At 24.4% G+C, this 23,227-nt stretch overlaps 2 protein-coding genes across 5 annotated transcripts in view; both read left to right on the top strand.

Annotated features, from left to right (window-relative positions):
* Positions 1-4,968: 4,968 nt before the first annotated feature.
* On the top strand, positions 4,969-7,263 carry LOC122851750. The gene is made up of 4 exons (XM_044151193.1): positions 4,969-4,993; positions 5,240-5,405; positions 5,499-5,950; positions 6,045-7,263. Exons 2-4 carry the CDS (start codon positions 5,252-5,254, stop codon positions 7,176-7,178), a joined length of 1,740 nt encoding a protein of 579 aa, XP_044007128.1. The 5' UTR covers positions 4,969-4,993; positions 5,240-5,251; the 3' UTR covers positions 7,179-7,263.
* Positions 7,264-16,206: 8,943 nt separating this feature from the next.
* Positions 16,207-23,227, top strand: part of LOC122851748 (homeobox protein OTX2-B-like) — a 64,495-nt gene continuing 57,474 nt past the window's right edge. For all 4 annotated transcript variants that reach the window (XM_044151191.1, XM_044151192.1, XM_044151189.1 and 1 more), the window contains exon 1: positions 16,207-16,803. The gene's annotated coding sequence lies outside the window, so the exon portion shown is untranslated. The remainder of the gene's footprint in view (positions 16,804-23,227) is intronic.

Genomic DNA, 23,227 nt, shown 5'->3' with positions numbered 1-23,227 from the left:
TTTCTGAAAAACAGTTTATGATTTAGATATCTGTAAAACATACGATGAAAAAAAATATCTAAAAATGTACATAAAATAAAAAACAAATAAAAAAGTTTGAAAACGCGTAAAGATAATGGTTTGACAAATATTCTTCGTCTGATTTTTGTTGAGTTTAATTTTTTATTTACTTTTTAACTGAATATCATAAAAAAATCAAGTTAAAGAATAAAAAATTAATTTTTTATATTAAATTTCATTTATATTATTTTTTTTTTCAAGATAAATAAATTTTATTGCACGTAACGTTCGCAAATTAAAAGTCATAATTATGATAAATTAAATGGACAACATAATTTTCTTTCTGCAAAACTTTATGAAAATTCATATACATTAAATAATTTTAATTGAAAAAAAAAAAGTAAATGAACAAACAAAAAATTGTCAATCGTTCAAACATCCTGTTTTTAAATATAAAAAATGGATAAAAAAGTACTTGTGTATGTCTCATAATTTTATTAATATAAAATAAAGATAAAATTTCATAAAATTTATATACATTGACCCAAAAAAACAAGTATCCAAATGACGATTGTGTACATATGATTTTTATCTTGCTCAAAAATAATATTTAATTCAAAAACTAATAAATATAAATTCAAAGTGAGGCATTGTATAAAATCGGCACGTTGAATGCTCGAACAAAACGAAAAATAAAATATATGTCTTGCAGTTAATTTATCACAAAATCTTATAAACTTATCTCGATTACTTTCTTATGTAAATAAAAAATGCCATTTAAAAGGCCAGTGTAATTTTAAAATTATTCACTTATTAAATTATAAAGTTAAAGACCATTTAAATTCAACGCTGAATATCGAAATTTTTTTTTTTATTTATAAAAATGAAGATTATTATAATTTTTTTTTTCATATTGTCTCTACTGAAAAAGGTATGTAATGTAATTCAATTTAATTATTAAAGAAAATTTATAAAGGATATTGTATATTTTCTTATCAAAAATAGGGACACGGAGAAAATATTGATTTGGTAAAAAATTCATTGCTATCATCAACTAAAACAAATATTAACATTGATGATATTCGTAATCTTACTATGTTTTATCATAGTCTAGAAGAATCGCTTCAAATAAAAAATAATAAAGAATCTCTAATGTTACACGAATTTTTTTATTATGCCATGAATTTGAATAAAGATTTAATGACTCACCCGATTTTTGAACGTAAAAACACAACTAAATGTAAAATTCAATCAAATGATTTAATTGTTGATGCGGCTATCGAAGTATTTGATAAAATCTCAAAATGCTTTTCATACAATACAGCAATTTTTAAAAATATGTGTCATCAATATTTATGGGTAAACTTATATTTCATATATTATATATTTTTCTAGAATTAAAATTAATCTATGATATTGAGTATTAAATATTTTTTTTTTTTATAAATATAGTCTCTCAATCTAAAATTTAAGTATCCAAAGTGTTATGAACTTGAAACAGTGGAAATTCTTCATTGTCTTGATGATGATATTAAAAATCAAAATGTCAATAAATTATATAAAGATTTGATAAACAACTACTACAATAGTTATAAATCTGTAAATTCATCATTAGATAATTGTTACTCTAATTTTAAAGTGGCTTTGAATAATACAATTAAGGAAATAACAAGAAATTTTGATTTATGTATACTATCACTCCCTATAACTTTGAAAAAGTTAGAAATAGATAATTCTCAGAATAAAACGATTGTTTTAAATCATTCCAATTATGGAAAAAATTTAACAAATTTATATCACAATCAGAAAGATATAATCAATACAAATAATTTCAGAATGTTTGATCAAATAAAGACTATTGATTCGAAGATTTCTATGAATTATCTTAATCATACTTTTGTCAAAGATAAAAATGTTACTTGCTGCTTGAATTATTCGAAAGAATATCTTCATAAAATAACAATGAACGCTTTAAACGAAAACGATAATTTTTTCTATAAAGAAACTGTAATTTTTCACAACTTGATCAATCAAATTATTCAGGTATAGATATTCTCTTTTTATAAATTTATAATTTAACAAGTAATTATGTGTAAATATATACTATTATAAACTTATTTTTATTTTCATAATAAGAGAATTGATCTGTCATCAACATTCAACTTTTGCTCGATACAAAAAAAAAACTCCACTACATTGAACATGATATTTGATTGTATTGATCGAAGCATCGTAAATCATCCTTCAACAGAGATGATCAATTTATACAGAGAGTTAGATAATATCATGAAGAATAATCGTGACTTGATTGTTTCAACATTTAAAAATGATTATTCCAAGAAAATATTAAAGGTCCTAGAAAATGCTATGAAATATGCAGATACATCATTCAATTCATGCATTGCTGACAACAAAAAACTCAAAAAATGTGTCAATCATATCAATTCCAAATATCTTAATTAATTAATTAAGTAATTGTCCAATTGTTTATTTATCTTCATGAAATAATGATAACGACTTTGTGTGAAACGATATTATTCCGTGTCTACTTGATATATTTTTTGTTGATATAACTCAAATAACGTCAAGTTTAAATTACAATTATGAATAAATAATAATTTTAGATATTTCGAATGTATAGCTTGGTACTGGTAAAATAGTATATAATAAAATGGGATTTATGGTATAATTGTTATTTACATTAAAATTTGTAAACGTATATTTAAAAATAAAAAAAAATGATAACATATTTGATCAAGCTCTTTATATTTATTTTTTCAACCTTATAATTACATTATTTATTATCGCTATCATTTTACTTAAATAATTTTTTTTACATTTCAATTTAATGTGTGTTTTCAATTGAAAAAAAAAAATTTATTTATGTTAATTACGATGAGGATCTTCACATCTATAACCATTCTCGTTACATGCTAAATTTCCACAACAAGGATATTCCATGCCAAAACATTAAAAAATCATCTTAACATCTTAATTAATTAATTAATGGTCCCATTGTTTATTTAGGTTTATGAATCAATTATAATGACTTTGTGTAAAGCGTATATCGACAACTAAAATAACAATATGTATATTTTTAAAATAATATAGCTTATTGATAAAATGGTAATTCAAATGTAAATCTCATTATTAAATGTGTTAAATTATTTCTCAATCGCCTTTTGGATTATTTTCATATAAATTTAATAAAATTAATTAACTTCAATTATCTCAACTTACATAATCCATGTTATATCAGTCAATTTTATTCATTCAATTTTGACCCTCTGTGTAACTTGTAAGCATTATAGTTTGTTCCAATTGTTGCTCAAACTATTTTCAACCTACAATATAAATTAATCAATAATGAAAAAACAAAAATTAGAAAAAGAATAAATAAATAAAACAAAAAAATAATAATCTAATTTTTTTATCTTGTTAAATCTTTATTTATTATATTTTTAAGTTTATTTATATGTAATTATTTTATTGATATTATTTGTTTACGTATTTTTTTTTTTTTTTTTTAGAAAATTAATTATTTCATTTAACAAAAATATTTATTGAATAAAATTATTCAATTATATTATAATTTTTTTATACTCCAGTTAAACCAGCGGAGATAAGAAATTAAATATTTTTCTAAATATATTTAATGATTATTTTGTATATGATAATCTTCTCATCATACATATATCAACCAAATATCAACTAAATTTTAATTTTAAAAGTCAATTTAATTGCCAATTTATATACTTTAATACAGATCACATATTTTCAGTTAAAAGAAGAATAAGATCTATTTCAAAATCTACACAAACATTTTTAAATTAATTTTTTTTTCCTTTCGAAATTTCACTTGGTCATTATTTTATGATTTTTTTTTTCGTTTAAAATCTTGCAAAATATCGTTAGAAACTCTGATCTCAAACCAGTTGAGATAACAAACTAAATATTTTTTTTATAATTAATATTTATTTGAATAGATTTAATTATTATTTTGAGATTCTTGAAAAGTTGTCATTGCACAGGGACGTCCGAATGAATCAACCATTATATCTTAATTTCATGATCAAAATTAATTTAAATTATAAGTCAATTAATTAGCGGTTATTGTTGCTTTTGTTTTTTTTTTCGTTATCTTACATTTCACACACAATTTACTCAATTACAATATTCATATTTTTTTCACTTCACAATCGTAAATATTGTTTTTTTCTTTTTTAACATTTTCATTATTTGTAACCCCCCTCATTAATTGTAATTAATTAATTAAAATTCTATGTTGCACTTAGCCGACAAATTATAAAGACCAGCTGAAAAAATTAATTTATGATTGTATTTTATAGGAAATCATTTGTACATTCCAAATATATATTTGTAATGTTTGTCCGAGATCAACTTTTTTTTCAATGAATTAAATAAAAATTTAAAATTAAGTGCCTAACAGTGCCTAATTAATGTCCTACGGCGCATGGGCGTAGATTCTTTTTTCTTCTATGTATCAGGGGGGTTACAAATAATTAAAAGTACATTACATTGAAGTACAAATCGATTACAATCGATAACAATCATTAATTTTATGTCGGCCCGTCAATTGTCGGCTAACTGATTACAACCAATTTATATATTTGTTATTATTTATAACATTCAAAGTTTTTTATTTACAAAATGGGCTTTCTTATGAAAATACCGTTATCGGAACCATGTTGGTAACGTAGACATCTAGCTGCGATCACGTAAACACGTAAATAGAATCCAAGTGGGGGGTTTTTTTATTGTTTATCTATCAACTTGAGATTATCAAGAATAACAATAGCACAATTAACGGCCAAACGTACATAATTATCTAATTAAAACTCATCATTAAATTAACATACTTATTTAAAAAAAAAATAAGTCATCAAGTCAATGACATTGTGTATTGAAAAAAAAAATATTATATTGCATTAACTACTAAATTAATCATCAACAAATCAAAGGGTCAACTAAGGTAAATGACAATTTATAATTTTAACAATTACATTTATAAAAAAATCATGTGTATCAATTTTATTTTAGCATGTTGCATGACATTCAGTATTATTTGGCTTTAAATTAAATTTTATCAATCTTGATTTAACTGGTTAATCATCACCTTTGATTGATCTATATTTTGGAGTATATTTTTTTTATGGTTATATTCTTGTGGTTGTAATACATTTAAATTCATCATTATTTTTTTGATATATATTTTCAGAGTTTACTTAAAATGAGTGCAAAAAGAATATGTGTTGAGGAAGATCAACAAATCTCTAATGATGATGACAAGGATCAAAAAGTTGTCATCAATTCACTGGATTACGACTCATTAGCAAAAATCTTCATGTTGCTACCAGTACCAGAGAGGATAGACATGGAAGAAGGTATATATTATCATCAAAATAAAGATTCTTTTTTATTAATAAAATATCAATGTTTTTATTATTAATTTTTACATTTGTTACGTTTTAATCTAGTTTGTGTCAAATGGAAAGAGGCATGTCAACGAGCTTGGTATGACATAAAAAAATACAAATGTGAATTATCAATTGGACGTTGTTACGATAATCGTTTGTTGACACAATCATACATCGAAAAAATATTATTAAGATGTGGTATATATTTAAAAGAATTGTCTCTCTCAAATATTTGCAATTCAAGTATCATACCATTTGTTGGTGATCACTGTAAAAATTTAACGAGTCTTGAATGTGATGTTAGCATTAGATCATTAATTCATGATGCTGATCTCTTAGTTCAAGCATTTACACAGTTGAATAAATTAAAAAGCCTAACAATAACAGTAAATCATAGCTACTATAAGGAAACAGTCAATTTATCTGAAATAATTAATAGTCTTCCGGAAGACATCAATGAAATTCATTTACTCTCTGAAACTCCGTATAATAAAAAACGAACAATTTCTATGGTAAGTTTTTATTGAATATCAAGTAGTTGTTTACGTATCACCAATGACAAATAATTCAATACAAATTATTTAAATAAATTTCTATTGTTTTCAGACTTTAAAAAAATTTAAAAATCTTCAAAAATTGACAATACATGGCCCCTGTTCAAGAAACATTTTTTATGAAATAGCTGAAAAAACAACACTTGTTCATCTTACTATTGGACTCCATGATAAATACAATAGACTTTCTCTATTTAATAAACTCGTTAATTTGGAGTATATCGACTTAACGATGGGTTTTAAATATCGTGTGTATAACCTATCGACAGACGTACTTGACAACATTTTTTGTACATGCAAAAATCTAAAACATCTTGATATTGTATGTTGTCCTTATGATGTAGCTAAAATTCCTCTCGAAAAATGGATAAACTTACCAAAATTACAATATCTTGCTATTTCTTGTACTATCATGCCTGACTTAGCAAATAAAATTGTTCAATATTGCAAGGACTTGAAAGTCTTGAGGATACATCAGCGTATGAATGATACTGCTTTGAAAAAGTTAACAGAGCTGGAAAATCTTGAATGTTTATCATTGTTTGATAACAAGGAGCTCAGTAAGGAGTCAATAATCGCAATTTCAAACAATTGTAAAAAACTTAAATGTTTAGAAATTCCTGGTTGCCTTGTAGTACCATCTGCTAGTCTTGATGATTTATCAAAATTACAATATCTTGAACATCTCAATTTGTGTGGGGTAATAAATCTTGGCAGTAGTGCAATTACTGCTATTGCTAATCATTGTAAAAACCTAAAAATTTTAGAAATCCGAGGTTGCACTGCTATTACTGAAACAGCTCTCGTTGCTTTAACAAAGTTGGAAAATTTACAAAAACTAGATGTAAGCTTTCTTGATATTACAGACAGCTCCATTAGTAAATTTAAAGAATTAAAAATATTGTATTGTGTTGATTGCAAGAAACTTACTGATGATGGTATCATTCAACTAATAAAAAATAACCCAGATCTTGAAGAGATTAATATCTATGGTATAGATAATATTACATATAACTTGGTTATTTATGCTGATAAGGCAACTAAAAATCGTATAAATGGTATCATTTTACACATGACAATATGTGATCTGTTAAGAAGACAACTTTTTAACTCAATGATTACATCTCAATGGTTGGTTGTTGAAGATATGGATGATCAGACATATTTTCTTATGACGCGTTATTAAAAACACATTAAAAATACTCTACCAAGTCGAAGACATTGTAAAAGAACATTATTATTATTATTACTACTTATTTTTTATGGGTATAACTTGGAATTATAAAAATTTAAATGACAAGTAATTATTTAAAAAAAAGTTCATAAATAAATAGACTTCTTAAACAATTTTTTGTATAGAACAATTATTTTTACCTTCAATCGTACATTATGAATTACAGGTTTGATGATATTTAAGTGGCTTAAGAAGTTATTATTGGATACACGCAAGTGTTTTCAAAAAGTATTTCAATATAATACCTATATACGTTTATTAACCTATTTAAATTTTATCAAGTTGACAAAAGAAAAAAATAATAGCCTCATTATATTAAAAACTTATTTTATTTTATTTGATTTTCATTTTCTTGTAACTTCTGATGAAATAATCATGAACTACTTTGTGATTATTGGAATACCTGGGTGGGATGATGAACATCCGCTGGAAATTTAGGTTTTTACTTAGCTAATAATGGCATTGACACAACTAATTAAAAAAATTGTCTCTCACAGATATTTGCAATTCAATATAGTATCATGCCATTTGTTGGTGAACATTGTAAAAATTTAACAAGTCTTAAATAGGAATTTGACGACAATTTCTTAATTTATAATGCTGATCACTTTGTTCAAGCATTTACACAGTTGGATAAATTAAAATGCTTCAAAATAAAACTGGATTTTCAATGGGATAAGAAAATAATTAATCTCTTTGAAATAATTAATAGTCTTCCGGATGAAATATTAATAAAACTCGTATATTGTCTCTGTTGAAAGGAAAAAGAACAGTTTCTATGGTAAGTTGTTATAAAATACCAACTAGTTAATTATGTATCACCAGTGACAAACAATAGTGTCAATCAAATACAAATTATTTAAATAAATTTTTATTATTTTCAGCCTCTTAAAAAATTTAAAAATCTTCAAAAATTGACAGTACATCGCCTCTGTTTAGACAGTTGTTATCAAGAAATAGAAGAAAAAACAACACTTGTGCATCTTAACATTCAAGTATATGATATAAAAGGGTTTTCTCTATTTAAAAAACTCGCTAATTTGGAATATATATGATGTGTGTCTCAAATCCCTTTTGAAAAATGGATAAACTTAAAAAACTTACAGTAAGTATCTCGCTATTTCTTGCACTATGATGCCTGACTTAGCAAATACAAACGTTAAATATTGCAAGAATTTGAAAGACTTGAGGATACATCACTATATTAATAAACATGCGTTGAAAAAGTTCAACTAAATCTTGATTAGTAAAACCGACAAGAATTAATTTTGTTTCAAATAATTGATTTATTTATTTTAATAAAAACAAACCTGGTATTGGAATAAATTCGTGACCATACAAGTAGTCTTCTATCAACAAGTTCACCTTTTTTAATAACAATTTTATCTTGATCAAGATCAAAGTCAACTTCAACTTTTTTTCATGATCAAATTGATGATTCTTTTTTTGCCTAAAACATATCAAATTTTAATATACAAAATTAATTAATAAATAACTTTTTTTTATTACCAAAATATATGCATTCATTTCTTTCTTGATATCACATGTTTTAAGATCAAATTCTCAAGCCATTGCCTTTTTATCTTCAACTCCAAATACTTTGAAAGATGGTAAAGTTTAATTGAATGTCATGCATCCATCAGAAACCTGTTGACAATACAACATGAAAATTATTTAAATATTTATAGTTTAATTATATTTTTTATTTTGGTTAATTACTTGATTAACTAAATCCAGAATCATTTTTTCACTCTTGTTTAGCTCAGTAGTGTCAATTGTTGTCAGGGATTTTGTTCCACTTGAAAAATAAAATATCAATTGTCATTATATAAAGCTTAAATTAACAAAATTAATAACAATTCTTACATGCAAAGTAAATGAAGTGTTTCCTTGGGAATTATACTGTTTGAAATTCTGTATATCAGCTGCATTTAATTCATCGGAAGATAAATAATCATTCAGCATAATCAATGTTGTTCTAAATGACCCGAAAAAAATTACCACAATATTTTTAAACTTTATTTTTTCAATTTTTATAATGATTATTGTTTGATATTTACCCTCAATATTCACTATTTGCAGCAGTATGAAGTGCCTTATCCAATTTCTGGGTTTTATTTTTTATTATATTTTTCATTGTATCAATTGATACTGGTTGACCTGGCTGGAACTTTTCAATATTATTAAGATTATTCTGGGCTACATCAGAACCCATTATAGAATGATATCAACTTCATCAATGGATCTTGAGCAAATCTACAAATATATATCAACATAAAATAACAAATTGTTGTTACAAATTTATTTATAAAAATATAATGATAGCAATTAATGAAACATCAGCAACATAATGGTTTCGTGAAAATATATTTATTTAATTTTTGAATAATATTAATTTAATAGTAAAAATAAACAACAATAGCTTAGTTTCAGTGGTTCTTGGTGGCCTTTTTATTGATTGATTTGTCAACAAGTAAAGTAATCAGTAAAATTATTAGATGTAGTTTGATAATACACTTTTAATAGCTGACAATAAATAACAGCCCAATTTATTTGTTTGTTATTATTTATAATTTTTTATTTAACACTTGAAACTTCTAATATTAGAAGTTTCATATGAAAATACCGTTATCAAAAACCATGTTGGTGACGTAGACATCTAGCTGCGATCACGTAAATTCAATCCAAGTGGGGGGTTTTTTAGTTTTTTATTGTTTATATCAACTTGAGATTATCAAGAATAACAATAGCACAATTAACGGTCAAACGTACAAAATTGAGGATTCAATAATTGCAATTTCAAACAATTGTAAAAAACTTAAACGTTTAGAAATTGGTAGATGTGATGTTGTACCATTTGCTCGTCTTGATGAGTTATCAAAATTACAATATCTTGAACATCTCAATTTGCGTGAGATGATAAATCTTAGCAGTAGTGCAATGACTGCTATTGCTAATAATTGTAAAAACCTGAAAAGTTTAGAAATTGAAAGTTGCAGTGCTATTACTGAAACAGCTCTCGTTGCTTTAACAGAGTTGAAAAATTTACAAAAACTAGACGTAAGCTTTCTTGATATTACAGACAGCTTTATTAGTAAATTGAAAGGATTAAAAGAATTGTATTGTATTCATTGCAAGAAACTTACTGATGATGGTATCATTCAACTTATAAAAAATAACCCAGATCTTAAAAAGATTAATGTCACTTGTATACATAATATTACATATGACTTGGTTATTGCTGCTGATAAGGCAACTAAAAATCGTACAAATGGTATTATTTTACACATAATAACATGTGATTCGTCAATAAGAAAATTTTTTGAATCAATATCTACATCTCAATGGTTGGATGTTGACATGGATGATAATTATATACATGAACCCGCATTATTCAGGTTGATATCGTGAAAGAACATTATTATTATTATTATTACTTGTTTTCTATATAGCTTGGAATTATAAAAATTTAAATGACAAGACATTATTTTAAAAATAGTTCATAAATAAATATACTTCTTAAATAATTTTTTGTATGGATCAATTATTTTTACCTTTAATCGTACATATATGTAATTAAGTGATGATATTTAAGTGTCTTAAGAAATTATTGTTGGATACATGCAAGTGTTTTCAGAAAGTACTCCAATATAATGCCTATAGACTTATATTAACCTATTTAAATTTTATCAAGTTGACAGAAGAACTACTTTGTGATTATTGGAATACCTAAGTGGGATTAATGAACATTCGCTGAAAATTTAGGATTTTACTTAGCTTATAATCGCATTGACACAACTGTTACAAAAAAAGTTGCACATATCCTTGTGATATTAAAACTAATTGATGAAAATATTATCTAAAACTTCATAATACATATAGTTTTAAAAATATTTAAACTATATTTACCTTAAGGTAAAATTGTTTTTATATCCTCGTTTGCTGGTAAAACAGTCAAGTTGCTTTTATATATTTTTACTCGGTGATGATAATTTAATACCAATGGCATGCGTTGTTATCGTTGATCGACCAATTATCATTTGCATCGTTATTCAAATTTATTTCAAACCAAAACACTCGTAATTATTTTATGCATTTTTAAAAATTATTTATACGCATTGTAAATATATTTGTAAAAATTCACATTCTCAAATTTCTAGCCAGTAAAATATCAAAAGCGTACAAAAACATCATCATTGTCAGAAAAAAATAATTAAAAGAATCAAATGAATTCATAAATTATCATCTTTCATTATCAAGTCTTCAATAATTTTTTACAATTAAGTTTTTATCTTCTAACTATCCCCCTTCTCTTTGCAATATATTAATTATTTATATCAATAAATATATGAACTTTTTAAACCACAATTTCTTAAATATATTCCATAAAAAAAAAAAAAAAAAAGTGTCTATTTATACACAAAGCTAAGACAAAATTTATTTGAAAACAAAAATTTTTAGTTATTTGATTTTTGATTTAAATTTTCCGTTTGTGAAATAAAAAAAAATAAAATAAGGGATTAAAATTAATGTCATTCAACGACGGTCAAGGAATTTGACAATTAGATATTTATTATAATTATATATAAATATATAAAAAACGATAAATGAACGTGCGACGAAGGCGTGCGAGATCAGTCTCGTAATAAAATATAATTTGGGTGAACAGTAGCCAAGAAGTGGTCACCGGAAAAATGGATAAACGGATAATAACCTATCAAGAATAAAAAAAAAAAACATAAATATCTTCAACCATATTGTACACTTTTAAAAAAACCGGATTCAACGGATTACCTCGTTTATCTAAGCACCTTTTTTTATTATATATTTTTTTTTGTTTTTTTTCCTTAACGCCTGGTAAACAGTGTCGAAGAAAAAGTCATTTTTGTTGTTTATATTTATCGTCATAATTTTTTTTGATGATGATTTTTTACAGTAATATAATAAACCCCCCTTCGTCAAATAAATAATAAAAAAAAAAAAAAAAATACAAAAATTAATAATTCTATTTGTCATATTTAAATAAATTAATTTTTTATCAATTCAATTGAAAATCCGGAAGTAAAAGTTGACATTTAAGATGTTGACATGTGAGTTTAGTGCCTTAAATGGACAGCTGGATATATTGGGGGGACACTCGAGTCCATTAGGTTTCGATGGGGGTGTCAAATTGACTAGATTATCCATCTCTCAACTCACAAACATCTCCCTTTACGATCTGGGAGATCAAACTATTTCTGCATTAATTTTACTCTGCATATGCCAGAGGAATTTTATCAAATTGACACTCAAATTACAAAATTATATTATTATTATTAATATTAATATTATATTTAAAAATAAAAAACAAGTTTTTAATTTTAATTTTAAATTATCATCACCTTCGTCTTGATAAATATATATATATTTTTTTTAAATCTCATCTTTGTGATTTTTTTATTTTATTTTTTATAATAATTTTTATTTTTTATTTGAATTGAATTTTTTATATACCACATTCCATCATTTTTTTTTTTTATATATTTATATCAGAGCAGAAAAATAATAGTGTCAAAATTTTTATAATACCTGATATTTATTTGACATTGTATGATCAATTTGAAAAAATAAAAATATTTTTTCGAAATTTTAAAAATTAGCTGCTCTTTCAATGGTCTTGACTATTGTTGTTGAGTTTGACATATTTTTGACGTATTTTATTTGATTTGGTGTCGAGTGACATGCCTTTGGTATTTTTATATCTCAAAAATAATTTTAAAAAATAAAAAAAGGCACACAGAAGAATCAAATTTCCTTTTTTATAAATGACATTATATTTATGAAAATAAAAAAATATCTATAAGTGGAAAATTAGCTATAAAATATATCAGTTTTTTATTTGAAATTTAGAATTACTTTTTAAGAAAAAAATACTAAATTTAAATTGAGTAATGAATATTCAAAACTTCCTTGCAAATAAACAAGATGAATAATAATTTTTGTCATTTAATTGACAACAAATATTTTACAATAAATAATATTTCGTCTTGAAAAAGAAAATAGTATTTAATTTTCCATTCTTGCTCTTGTAAAATTATATTTAAAAATTGAACAAATTAACGTTATAAATTCAAGATTAATTAGAGAAAATAAGATAAAACATAAATTTATAATCAAAATTTAATTTCACATGAAATTTGATATATATTTTGATATTAAAGTGGCAATATTTTAAAATGACCATTGTTACAATCTCATGTATCAAAAAATTCATTGAATGTTTGAAAACGTGTCTAGCATACAATAAACAACACCATGTATTTCACAGCTCCAATATGCCCATCACAGGGCGTGTGTCTTTCTATTCATCTCAAAAGTCTAAAACATATATGATCGCGTTGACATATTTTATTTATACTCTGTAACAAAAATCCTCAACAAATAACGTATACATTTTTTTTTTTTCATCTCAAAATTCTCAAAGCAAGTCACTTGGTCCAAAATAAAAAAGAAAAAACTGCATAATAAAATTCAATTGAATTTTCAAAAAAAAAAAAAATAGTAATATCCCAATATGAAAATGCAAAATAAAAATATCTCATTTGATTTTTGTACATACCCCGTGTTATAATATAAAAAAGAAAAAAAAAATATATATATTTTCGTTTGTCCAATGGTTTTTATACTCTGTGTTGGGATATGTGTAACAAAAGCAAACGGTGTGGGATACGGCTTATTGATGACAATGCTGTTCATTGGAGTTTCACACATAAAAGCATATAATGCCACCCCGCTAACGTGAAAATTATTCTGTCAAACATTCGCCCGTCGGATTAACCAACACAATGTTTGGGGTGTGAGGACGACGAATATATATATTGTCTGTATAAAAAGGGATGAATGTATTTTAGTATTGATGAGGATGATGATGACAACAAGGACAACAACAACAACGAATATATATATACTATTGATGATCGAAACGACGCCAGTGACGATGGTTCCTCGATGGGTTTGATGTGTGATGTCTTGCTGGGATCTGACCACCACACCGACAATCTCATTGTTATTGTATGCACAACGAATATATCACTTTGTATATACATAAACTATGTACACTATGATTATCATCATCATGATGATTATTATTATACGAGAATACTTAAAACAGATGTTCGCTTTCCACAAATTAAAACACACAGAAGGCGTGAAATTTTCACTGTTATATTTTATTTAAATATACGAAAAATTGTTTTACTTGTTTTGTTGGTAATTGATTGGAGTGAGCTAATGATTTTTTAGTAGATTATTTTTGAAAATTGATATTTATGTGTTCTGGTTGATTGAAGGAATTATTGAGGGAAATTTAAAAATATATTTTGTCGATGGAAATGTGTTTTGAAGTCTTTGAAAATAGGCTGTCATTGGAAATTTGGATTTAATGATCAAGCCATTCAACAGGATTCGTCATGACATTGAATATTTTGTATACTGTGTTTATATATGGGTGATTCCATGAAAAGAAAATGAAGAAAAGAGTTGTTGAAAAAAAATTTTGTTTAGAAATTTGTTTATTATATTGTTAAATTGTTTATTCATCTTTTGAATTTGAATAAATTTATATTTTTATATAATTTACAAATGTTAAATAAATATTATTATTCATTTTTATAACAAATTATTGTTTATATAATGTTTCATCACTGTCAAACTCACAGACAACTTAAAAATTCAATAATAAATTAATAGATATAATTTAAAATTGAAAAAAACAAAATAATATTCTTATAAAACTTTAAAAATAATAATTTATGGCTTTTGAAAGTTTAAATATCATGCAAAATGAGGTAGCACATGAATAAATAATAATCGCAATAAAAAATTTAAATAAAAAAACAATTATTATTTTCAGAAAAAAAAAAAAATAATAACGAGTTTTTTTTTTTAATAATGTAGTAGCAAATATTTGACCTTTTTTTTCATTATTAATAAAAAAATTTATACAAAAAATTTTAGATAAATAGTTACTCCAATTAATCTGATGAAAAAAAAAATATATTTATCATGAAAAATGTCTTTTTTTTCATAAAAAATTCACGAGTTTTTATAGTGCTCATTTTGAAAAATATAGTATACATGATAAGTCAAGAAAAAATAAAAAATTGATAAAAGATTCTGTAGCAAAAAAAAAAAGTAAAAAAAAAAAAAAGAGGCCAATAAAAAGTCTATTCACATTGCCTCACTTTTCTGTACTTCATCTCACAGTCATTTCATATATAATTTCACTTTTTTATTTACCCCCTACTTTTTTTGCATCTCGTACTCTTATTAAACCCCCCTTCCACCCCTTAAATTGCATAAACTATACCTCTTGAAAAAACCAACCCCCAATATGATACATATATTTTTTTTTTTCTCATTTATAATCTCCCACTCTGTATGCTTATAGCAAATCAAAATAGAGCAAAATAATTCTGTGAATATCATGTAGTCCCCTCCTTGATCGTCAAAATACATTGGCAAAAAAAAAAAATAATATAAAAAAAGAAAATTTTATCGAGGTTGAAATATGCTCGACCACGCCCAATCGCTTTTTCATCTGCCAATCCTGTGACATTTTGGTGGCCATTTTGGTCCAACTTGGAGGCTGCGCTCATGATCAAATTTTTCCCCACCCAAAACACTTCCATTTCTCCGAGTTTTTTTTTTTATTTGGCTTGTTTTTTATGCTTGTCGATTTTCTCCTCTCAAAAATATATATATATGATTATGATTTTGAACGAGAATTGAGACTAACGCGCGCGTCTGTTACTTGGTCCATCGACGAGGTTCGTTGACGCTCTTGATTTCTCTACTCCCACTTATTTTATATCATCATCATCATCATCCCCACTTTATATACATTTTATCCGCGGGTTGAAATATCATTGCGTATATGTGTTATATAAATGTGTTTGTTAAATGTATGCTAACAGCGCCCTGACTGCGGCGGTACCAAAAAACTAAGGAGCCGCGCAGGAGCGCGGAGAGGCTCTCGAGATATACACTCGTGGACGCGACAGGACAACGACGGCCACTTTAACATATAAAAAAAAATAAAATAAATAAAACACGTATACAACCAGAATAAATATTTAAAAAAAAAAAACAATTTAAATAATAATAATCATAATAATTAAAACCAGAAAAAAGGGTTGTATTTTAAACATAAACAATAGGATAAATTTGGTAATAATATTTTTATTTTGGCTATAGTTGTCCTGCAGTTATTTTGTTCGGACATTTGCGATTTATTTGTTTTTTAAAACTGCCATTTTGTGAAGGTGTTTATGGTTAATTTGATTGGGTGATTTATTTGATGAATTTAGATTTTAATTTTATTTATTTTCGTTATTTTTAAGCTAGACTTTCATTTGCTAGAAATATTATGTGTTTTGTCATCAATGATTTTAATAGTTACTTTATTTTTTAAATATAAGTGAATGACAATTTATTGTGAATTGTTGTAAATAACTGAAATTGTAACTTTTAATTTCTACGTAAAAATTTGTGTTTTTTTTTTTTTCCTTTTTTCAACCGAGGATAATTCATCACAAAGGTAAAATTAAAATTAATTAATTAACTAAATTTTTTGTAGTAATAATTTTATAGTTTATTTAAGATGAAATTTAATTAATTAATTTTTTTTTAATTTAAAATACACATATTGATATTAAGAAAATCACAACAATGGAAAATTTTTAATTGTAAAATTTTTTGATGATGTAAACAAACAATGAAATTAATAAATTATAAATAAATAAATATTTATTTATTAATTAAAATAAATAGAAATAAATAAAAATGAAGAAAATAAATGAAAATATTACTCCAAAAAAATGAAAAATATTACTCCAAAATAAATGAAAAATATTTACTCCAAAATAAATGAAAATATTTACTCCAAAATAAATATTTCCCAACATTTTGGAGTAAAATTATTTTAAACAATTAAAAATTAATATATTTTAATTATCATAAATTATAATTACAAATTGCTTATCAATTAACATTAAATTATTAATAGAAAATATAAAAAACAATTTAAAAAATTATTTTGCAAATATATCATTAGGAGATAATAGATCATTACTCGAATCAAAAAATAAAATAAAATATTGTTAATAAAAAATCCGTTCAAATTGATGGTTCGTTAAATCAATTATCGTCAATTAATTCACCCTCGTAATAGTCCTTTAATTTAATCATACAGACATGCATTTGTAAAATAAAAAAAAAAAAGGGGAAGAATATATTGCATCTACCCTTTTTATCTGATTTTTTTTTTGCAATCATTTTATCATCTTTCCCTGCCAGTCTCTCTGATTGTCGGTATTTTTTTTCTTTATTCTTTTTTTTTTTTTGCCAATAGCTAAATATGCCTTGTCATTGCTGCTAATTCTTTGAATTTTTTTTTCATTCTTTTCATTTATTTTTTCCCATTTTTATCCTCGTTATTCACAAAATTTACTTCCATTTTCTAAAAATTCATTCAATTCGACAATCGACTTAAAGAAATTAAAAAAAATTGTTTATATATATTTTTTTCTTATATTAATTATTATTAAATGTTTTTTAATTTTTCCAACGCTTGACATGGTTTTTTAGTCGTTAAATTATGACGATTAAATATTGTTTTTGATGTATAAAATTTGTGGTTTTGATATGTCCGTATATGTTTATTTGAAAATAATATTATAAATAAATTAAAAATGATTAAATAATATGAAAGACGGCATAATACAATGCGAATACAAGGAATGCCCCGCAGAGCCAGACATGAAGACGTCAGTCACCGACGGGGTCAATCAAGATCAACCAATGAACGACGGGTCCATATGCACCTTAGACACATTTCACTTATTTTTTTTTTTTTGTTTAAATAAATAATACAATACATTAAGTATATTTTAATATAAAATAACATCTGTGTGTTATCAAAAAAAACATTTCAAATGACAGCATGCTGTTTTGATTTTTCATATATATTTATTTATAATTCAAAGATTAAAAAATTAAATTTTTCATTTTAAAATCAACATAACTTTACGTAATTTATTTTTCATATTAAAAATATTTTATTAAACAAAAAAAATGTGTATTTAATATTTAACTTTGATGATGTATATACATGTCATTGTAAGAAAAAATTTCTCTTTGATTTTTCAATACTAAACGGGCATCAAGTTGGCAGTAAAGTTTCAAAAACCAAGTCAGTTTGGGCCCTGTGTATTTATTTTTCTAACATATATTGAATAAATCAATACCAATAACACAACAAATTAATTTAATCTAAAAAAAACAATTAAATAAAAAATATTAATAATTAAAATCACGCCCAAAGGGGGTCACCATTCCTATTTGAGAGAAATTTATTTTCAAAAAATTTCTAACTCTGAAAAAAAACGTTAGATTAAGTTGAGTTAAAAGACATTTAGAAAATAATTATAAATACTTTAAATAACGTTCCAACTTTTTAAAAATAATTCAAATTGGATGGGCGGGAAGGGGGGGGGGGAGCGATTACCTCCTTTGTAAGCAGCTTTAACTATTGATAAATATTTTACAAATTTATTTTAGCTTAATTTAATTTATCCAGCCGTTATATTGGTCAATCTAGTCATTTTTTTTTATTTAATTGAACAAAATAGGGGGTGGTTACCCCTTCTAAACGTGTTTTTGAAAATGTTTTTTCGTTGGAAAGAATTTTAGAACCCCTAGACATTTTACGGCCCTGCACATGTTGGTAACAAGTTCTAACGACTATTATTTTACCAAAAATAAAAACTGTTGATTCTTAGAAACATAAAACTAGAAAAGAAAGAAAAAAAAAAAAAAAAAACAAGCAGGATAGAAAAAAAAAATTTTCCTACTATCCCGGGGGGGTCTAAAATGCAAACTTGAACTGTGTTTCGAGACAACAAAGACACCGAGCAGTAGCTGATAATCATTGTCATTTTTTCAAAACCGGCATTTCCCCTGAGGCATTGAAAATAATTTTTCGTACCTTGCATATGGTTTTACCAAAACTTTTATTTATTTTTTTTTTTTTTCTCCTTCAATATTTTAAGTTAAAAATGAGGAGAGGAATTTGATGAGGGGGTGAAAAAAAGAGAATAAAAAGACACTTTTGAGGTGAAGAAAAAAAAAAAAATATGAAAAGAAAACGTTGAATGGTTATATAGTCTCTTACCTTAGCCAATTAGCGGTTTCGTGAAACTCAACAGGGGGTTGAAGTTGAAGAAGTTCAATGTCTGTATATCCACTGTCAGATACTTTGGAAGCTGAAGAGACTTCAAGAAGAAATAATAGAAAAAAAGAGAGAAAGAGAGAGAGATGAATCAAATGAAAAAAAAAAAAAAATAATAGTAACAGAAAAAGGTGCCGGCAAAAATGAGTAAAGGCGAGAAATATGCGTCGGACAGAAACGAAACACACCTGCGAACAAAATGTTCGTGACATTCTTCGGAAGCTGAAGGATGTCGGCTGATCAAACGCAATCATATATACCAACATTGGGCTGAAAAAAAAAATAACATTTTATTTATTTCAATATACTTTCACCAATCTCAATATAATAAAAATATTTTTTGTTAAAAATATTCGCTAATAATTTCAAAAAAAAAAAAAAAACTTTTTAACATAAAAATATGAATTTTAATGCATTTTAATTTATGTAATAATAATAATTTGTTTTATCATTAAAAAAACCAGTAGTTTGTTGTTTAAAAAAAAATTTTTTTTTAATAATAATTAATGGACAATTTGGATATATTCATTTAGAATTTATTAATTATTTTTTGGTTTTATATTGAGCTGCTTGATGCAGGTGTAAAAACACTGTGTCGTTGAGTTTGAAAAATAAAATACTCACAAGCCAGTAAAATTAGAATATATATATTTGAAAAATTTTTAACTATTGTAGTTTATTCCGGAGAAGGTTACGCTTCTTGGTCGGCACTTTTTTAATTTTTTTATAGAGATTTTTATACCACTATATCTATAGCAGTAATTTTTTTTTTCTTCTCAATATCTCTCTTTCTCCATTTTTTTATTATTATATATTTATATATTTATGTTCATATATTTGTTGTCTCATTTTTTGTTGATTTTATATTATTTTTTTTTTATCTTTATTGCATGAATTTGTAGATATATATGTTTCATCTTTTTTTTTTTTTTGGCTGCTGTTGCCAACGCACCGCCACCTCGATGTCTGAATATGAATATAATAATGAGAACGGGTTTCCTTTGGCATTTCACTGCTCCGAAAAAACATAAAAAAAAAATTATATTTTTTATTCGACTATGTGTTTGTATCTCTGTCGAATGATCATGCGCAACTCTCAGCGAAATTATATTTAAAAAATACACAAATGATTATTCATGGATCTTGTGATCTTTAGACACTATCATTTCTACCGATCGATCCAGAACAAGTCACCAATTTTATTCCCATTCGAATGATTTATTTTATTATTATTTATTTATTCTTGTATTGTGCTATATTTCAATGACAACAATTGTCTCAGTTTGATCGTAAATTGAGCTCTGATAATTTTACAACGACTCTTTTTTATTTCATCAATAATTAATTGAGTGATTGACATAAAAAAATTAATATTTATTTCAATAACAATTTACAATTATTTAAAATTATCTTTTTACAATTAATATATCATGAAATATAATATATATTATTATTATAATAAATAAAATTAATCTATTTGTTAACAATATATACATATTTTATAGATCATATTTGATTTTATGATATTTTATATAAAAACTTTACTGGTTGTCTTAATTATACGTGTCTTTTTAAATCCGGCTTGTCAACTATTTAAGCATTAAAAAATTTATATATCTATTTATTTTTTTTTGACAAATGTTTTATGAATAATTACACATATAAAATAATAAATTTAACAATGAATAATTAATTATAAAATATTAATATAAAATAATTAATAAAAACATCAATCAAAAAAAATATTAATATATAACCTTGCTCCTTAAAAATAGAAATTCGTAATATTTATATAACATCACTCCAAAACAAGTATCTAAAATTTTTAATAAAAAAAAAAATATTAAAATTTAAAAGGAATGTGGTACACAAAGGTGTTGAGATTGCCAACACACACAAACACAAAAATATTAAATTTATATATAAAATTTAAAGTTCGTTTGGATGAAAAATATATATATTTATGAAAATAAATATAAAGAAAATATAATACAATAAATGAAGATAAATATAATAAAAATAAATAAAAAAAAAAAATTTTTTTGGACTTTTTCTTGCCTCGAGGTGTTAGTGTGAAAGGGTAAAAAAGACAGTGGACATATTTTATATTTATGGCTATCTGCCGCTACTGTGTTCTCCTGGTCGTCGGCAAGATATTCACAAAAATGATCAGCCTCTTTTCTAACCGGCAATAATAAAAAAAAATATTTAAAAAAAAAAATCTCCTCCTTCACCTTTTTATTTATTTATGTTTTTTTATATTCTCTCACTCATTTTGTTCATGCGTTGGATTCATTTGTATATGAATGTTTATAAATTTGTATGATGAGAATTTTTATAACACATGATTTCTTGGTTGAATATGTATAAAAGCCTTCGAGCCAAGTTTATATATGTGAACTACCATGTGTCATCTAACGTGGTCAAGCCTCGAGACCAATGTGCTTTTTCTTATATAAAATATTTATTTATTTATACACTTTTTTTTTAAATTTTTTTATGGTTAATATCTTCTTGGTACGTAACACTGTGTATAAAAGACATTGGTATATACAAAAGCAACATTATAAAACCAAGATATATACCATTGCATTTTAATAATATATATCATTCAAAATTAATTAAAATTATATCAAAAAAAAAATTTTTTTTAATTGTAAAACATATTTAAATTAAATCCATAATAATATATGAATTATTTAAAAAAATTATCGATATAAATATAAATTTATACTTTGATCCAATTAAGACACAATTTTTATTGAAAAAAAAAATTTTTTATATTTATGAAAAATGAGTTTAAATAAATTTATTATTATTATAATTTTTTTTTCATATATATAAAATTTTTTTTAATGGCAAATTTCATTTTTATTTTTTTTTCTTTAACGATGGTATTTTAGATAACATATATTTTTTGTTATCCCGCCCACTTTGTGACTTGTTCGTTGTTATGTATAAATTTATTTAGATGATTTTGTGAATGTGTGTGTGTATAAAATACCCACACAAGATGATGCAAATCATGAGAATCTTGTTATATACCTTTTCTTGTATTAAACTAAGGTGTATATGTGATAAATAAATTTATGAGTATATAGTTTGTGACCCCGGGAGTCCTCACCCCTTAATTAACGATTGTGCCACTGCAACTTTTACATCGTATACAACCCTAACTCCCTCATTCGCGAGTCTTTTGTCGCTTTCTCAAGGACTTTAATGACCCCAGTCACTCCATTGCTCTTTTTTATTTATTATTATTATTATCATTATGCTTTTTTTTTTTTTTTTAATAATTTTTTATTTATAAATATATATGTTCTTTAAAAAAATAACAAGTTTTTTAATTTTTTTATTTTCATTTTTATTTAACATGCTAGCTCTTTCTCTTTTGACTTTGTAAATATATAAAAAAATCTAGGCAATCTTTTGCTTTTTATTTTTGCGATTTAGGTGTATATATTAACCCTTAACAAAAAGTGACGGAGCGTGATGCCGACTAATGCACCCTAAAAGCTTTTACTACGTTAAAGTAAAAAAAAAAAATAAAATAAAAATAGTCCACTGTATTATGTTAACCACAATCTACAATTTTTTAATTTAAAAAATTTTTTATTTTATTATTTTTTGAATAAAAAAAATGTTAAAGTTTTATTATTATTTTTTAAATATTATATTTCAGAAATTTTATCTATGCAAAATTACGGTTTTTTTTTTTTTCTGTTTTAAAAAT

The sequence above is a fragment of the Aphidius gifuensis genome, linkage group LG3 (assembly GCF_014905175.1).
Source record: "Aphidius gifuensis isolate YNYX2018 linkage group LG3, ASM1490517v1, whole genome shotgun sequence".
Taxonomy (NCBI): domain Eukaryota; kingdom Metazoa; phylum Arthropoda; class Insecta; order Hymenoptera; family Braconidae; genus Aphidius; species Aphidius gifuensis.
Note: the sequence above shows the minus strand (reverse complement) of the source record. Positions and strands in the feature narration are given on the sequence as shown.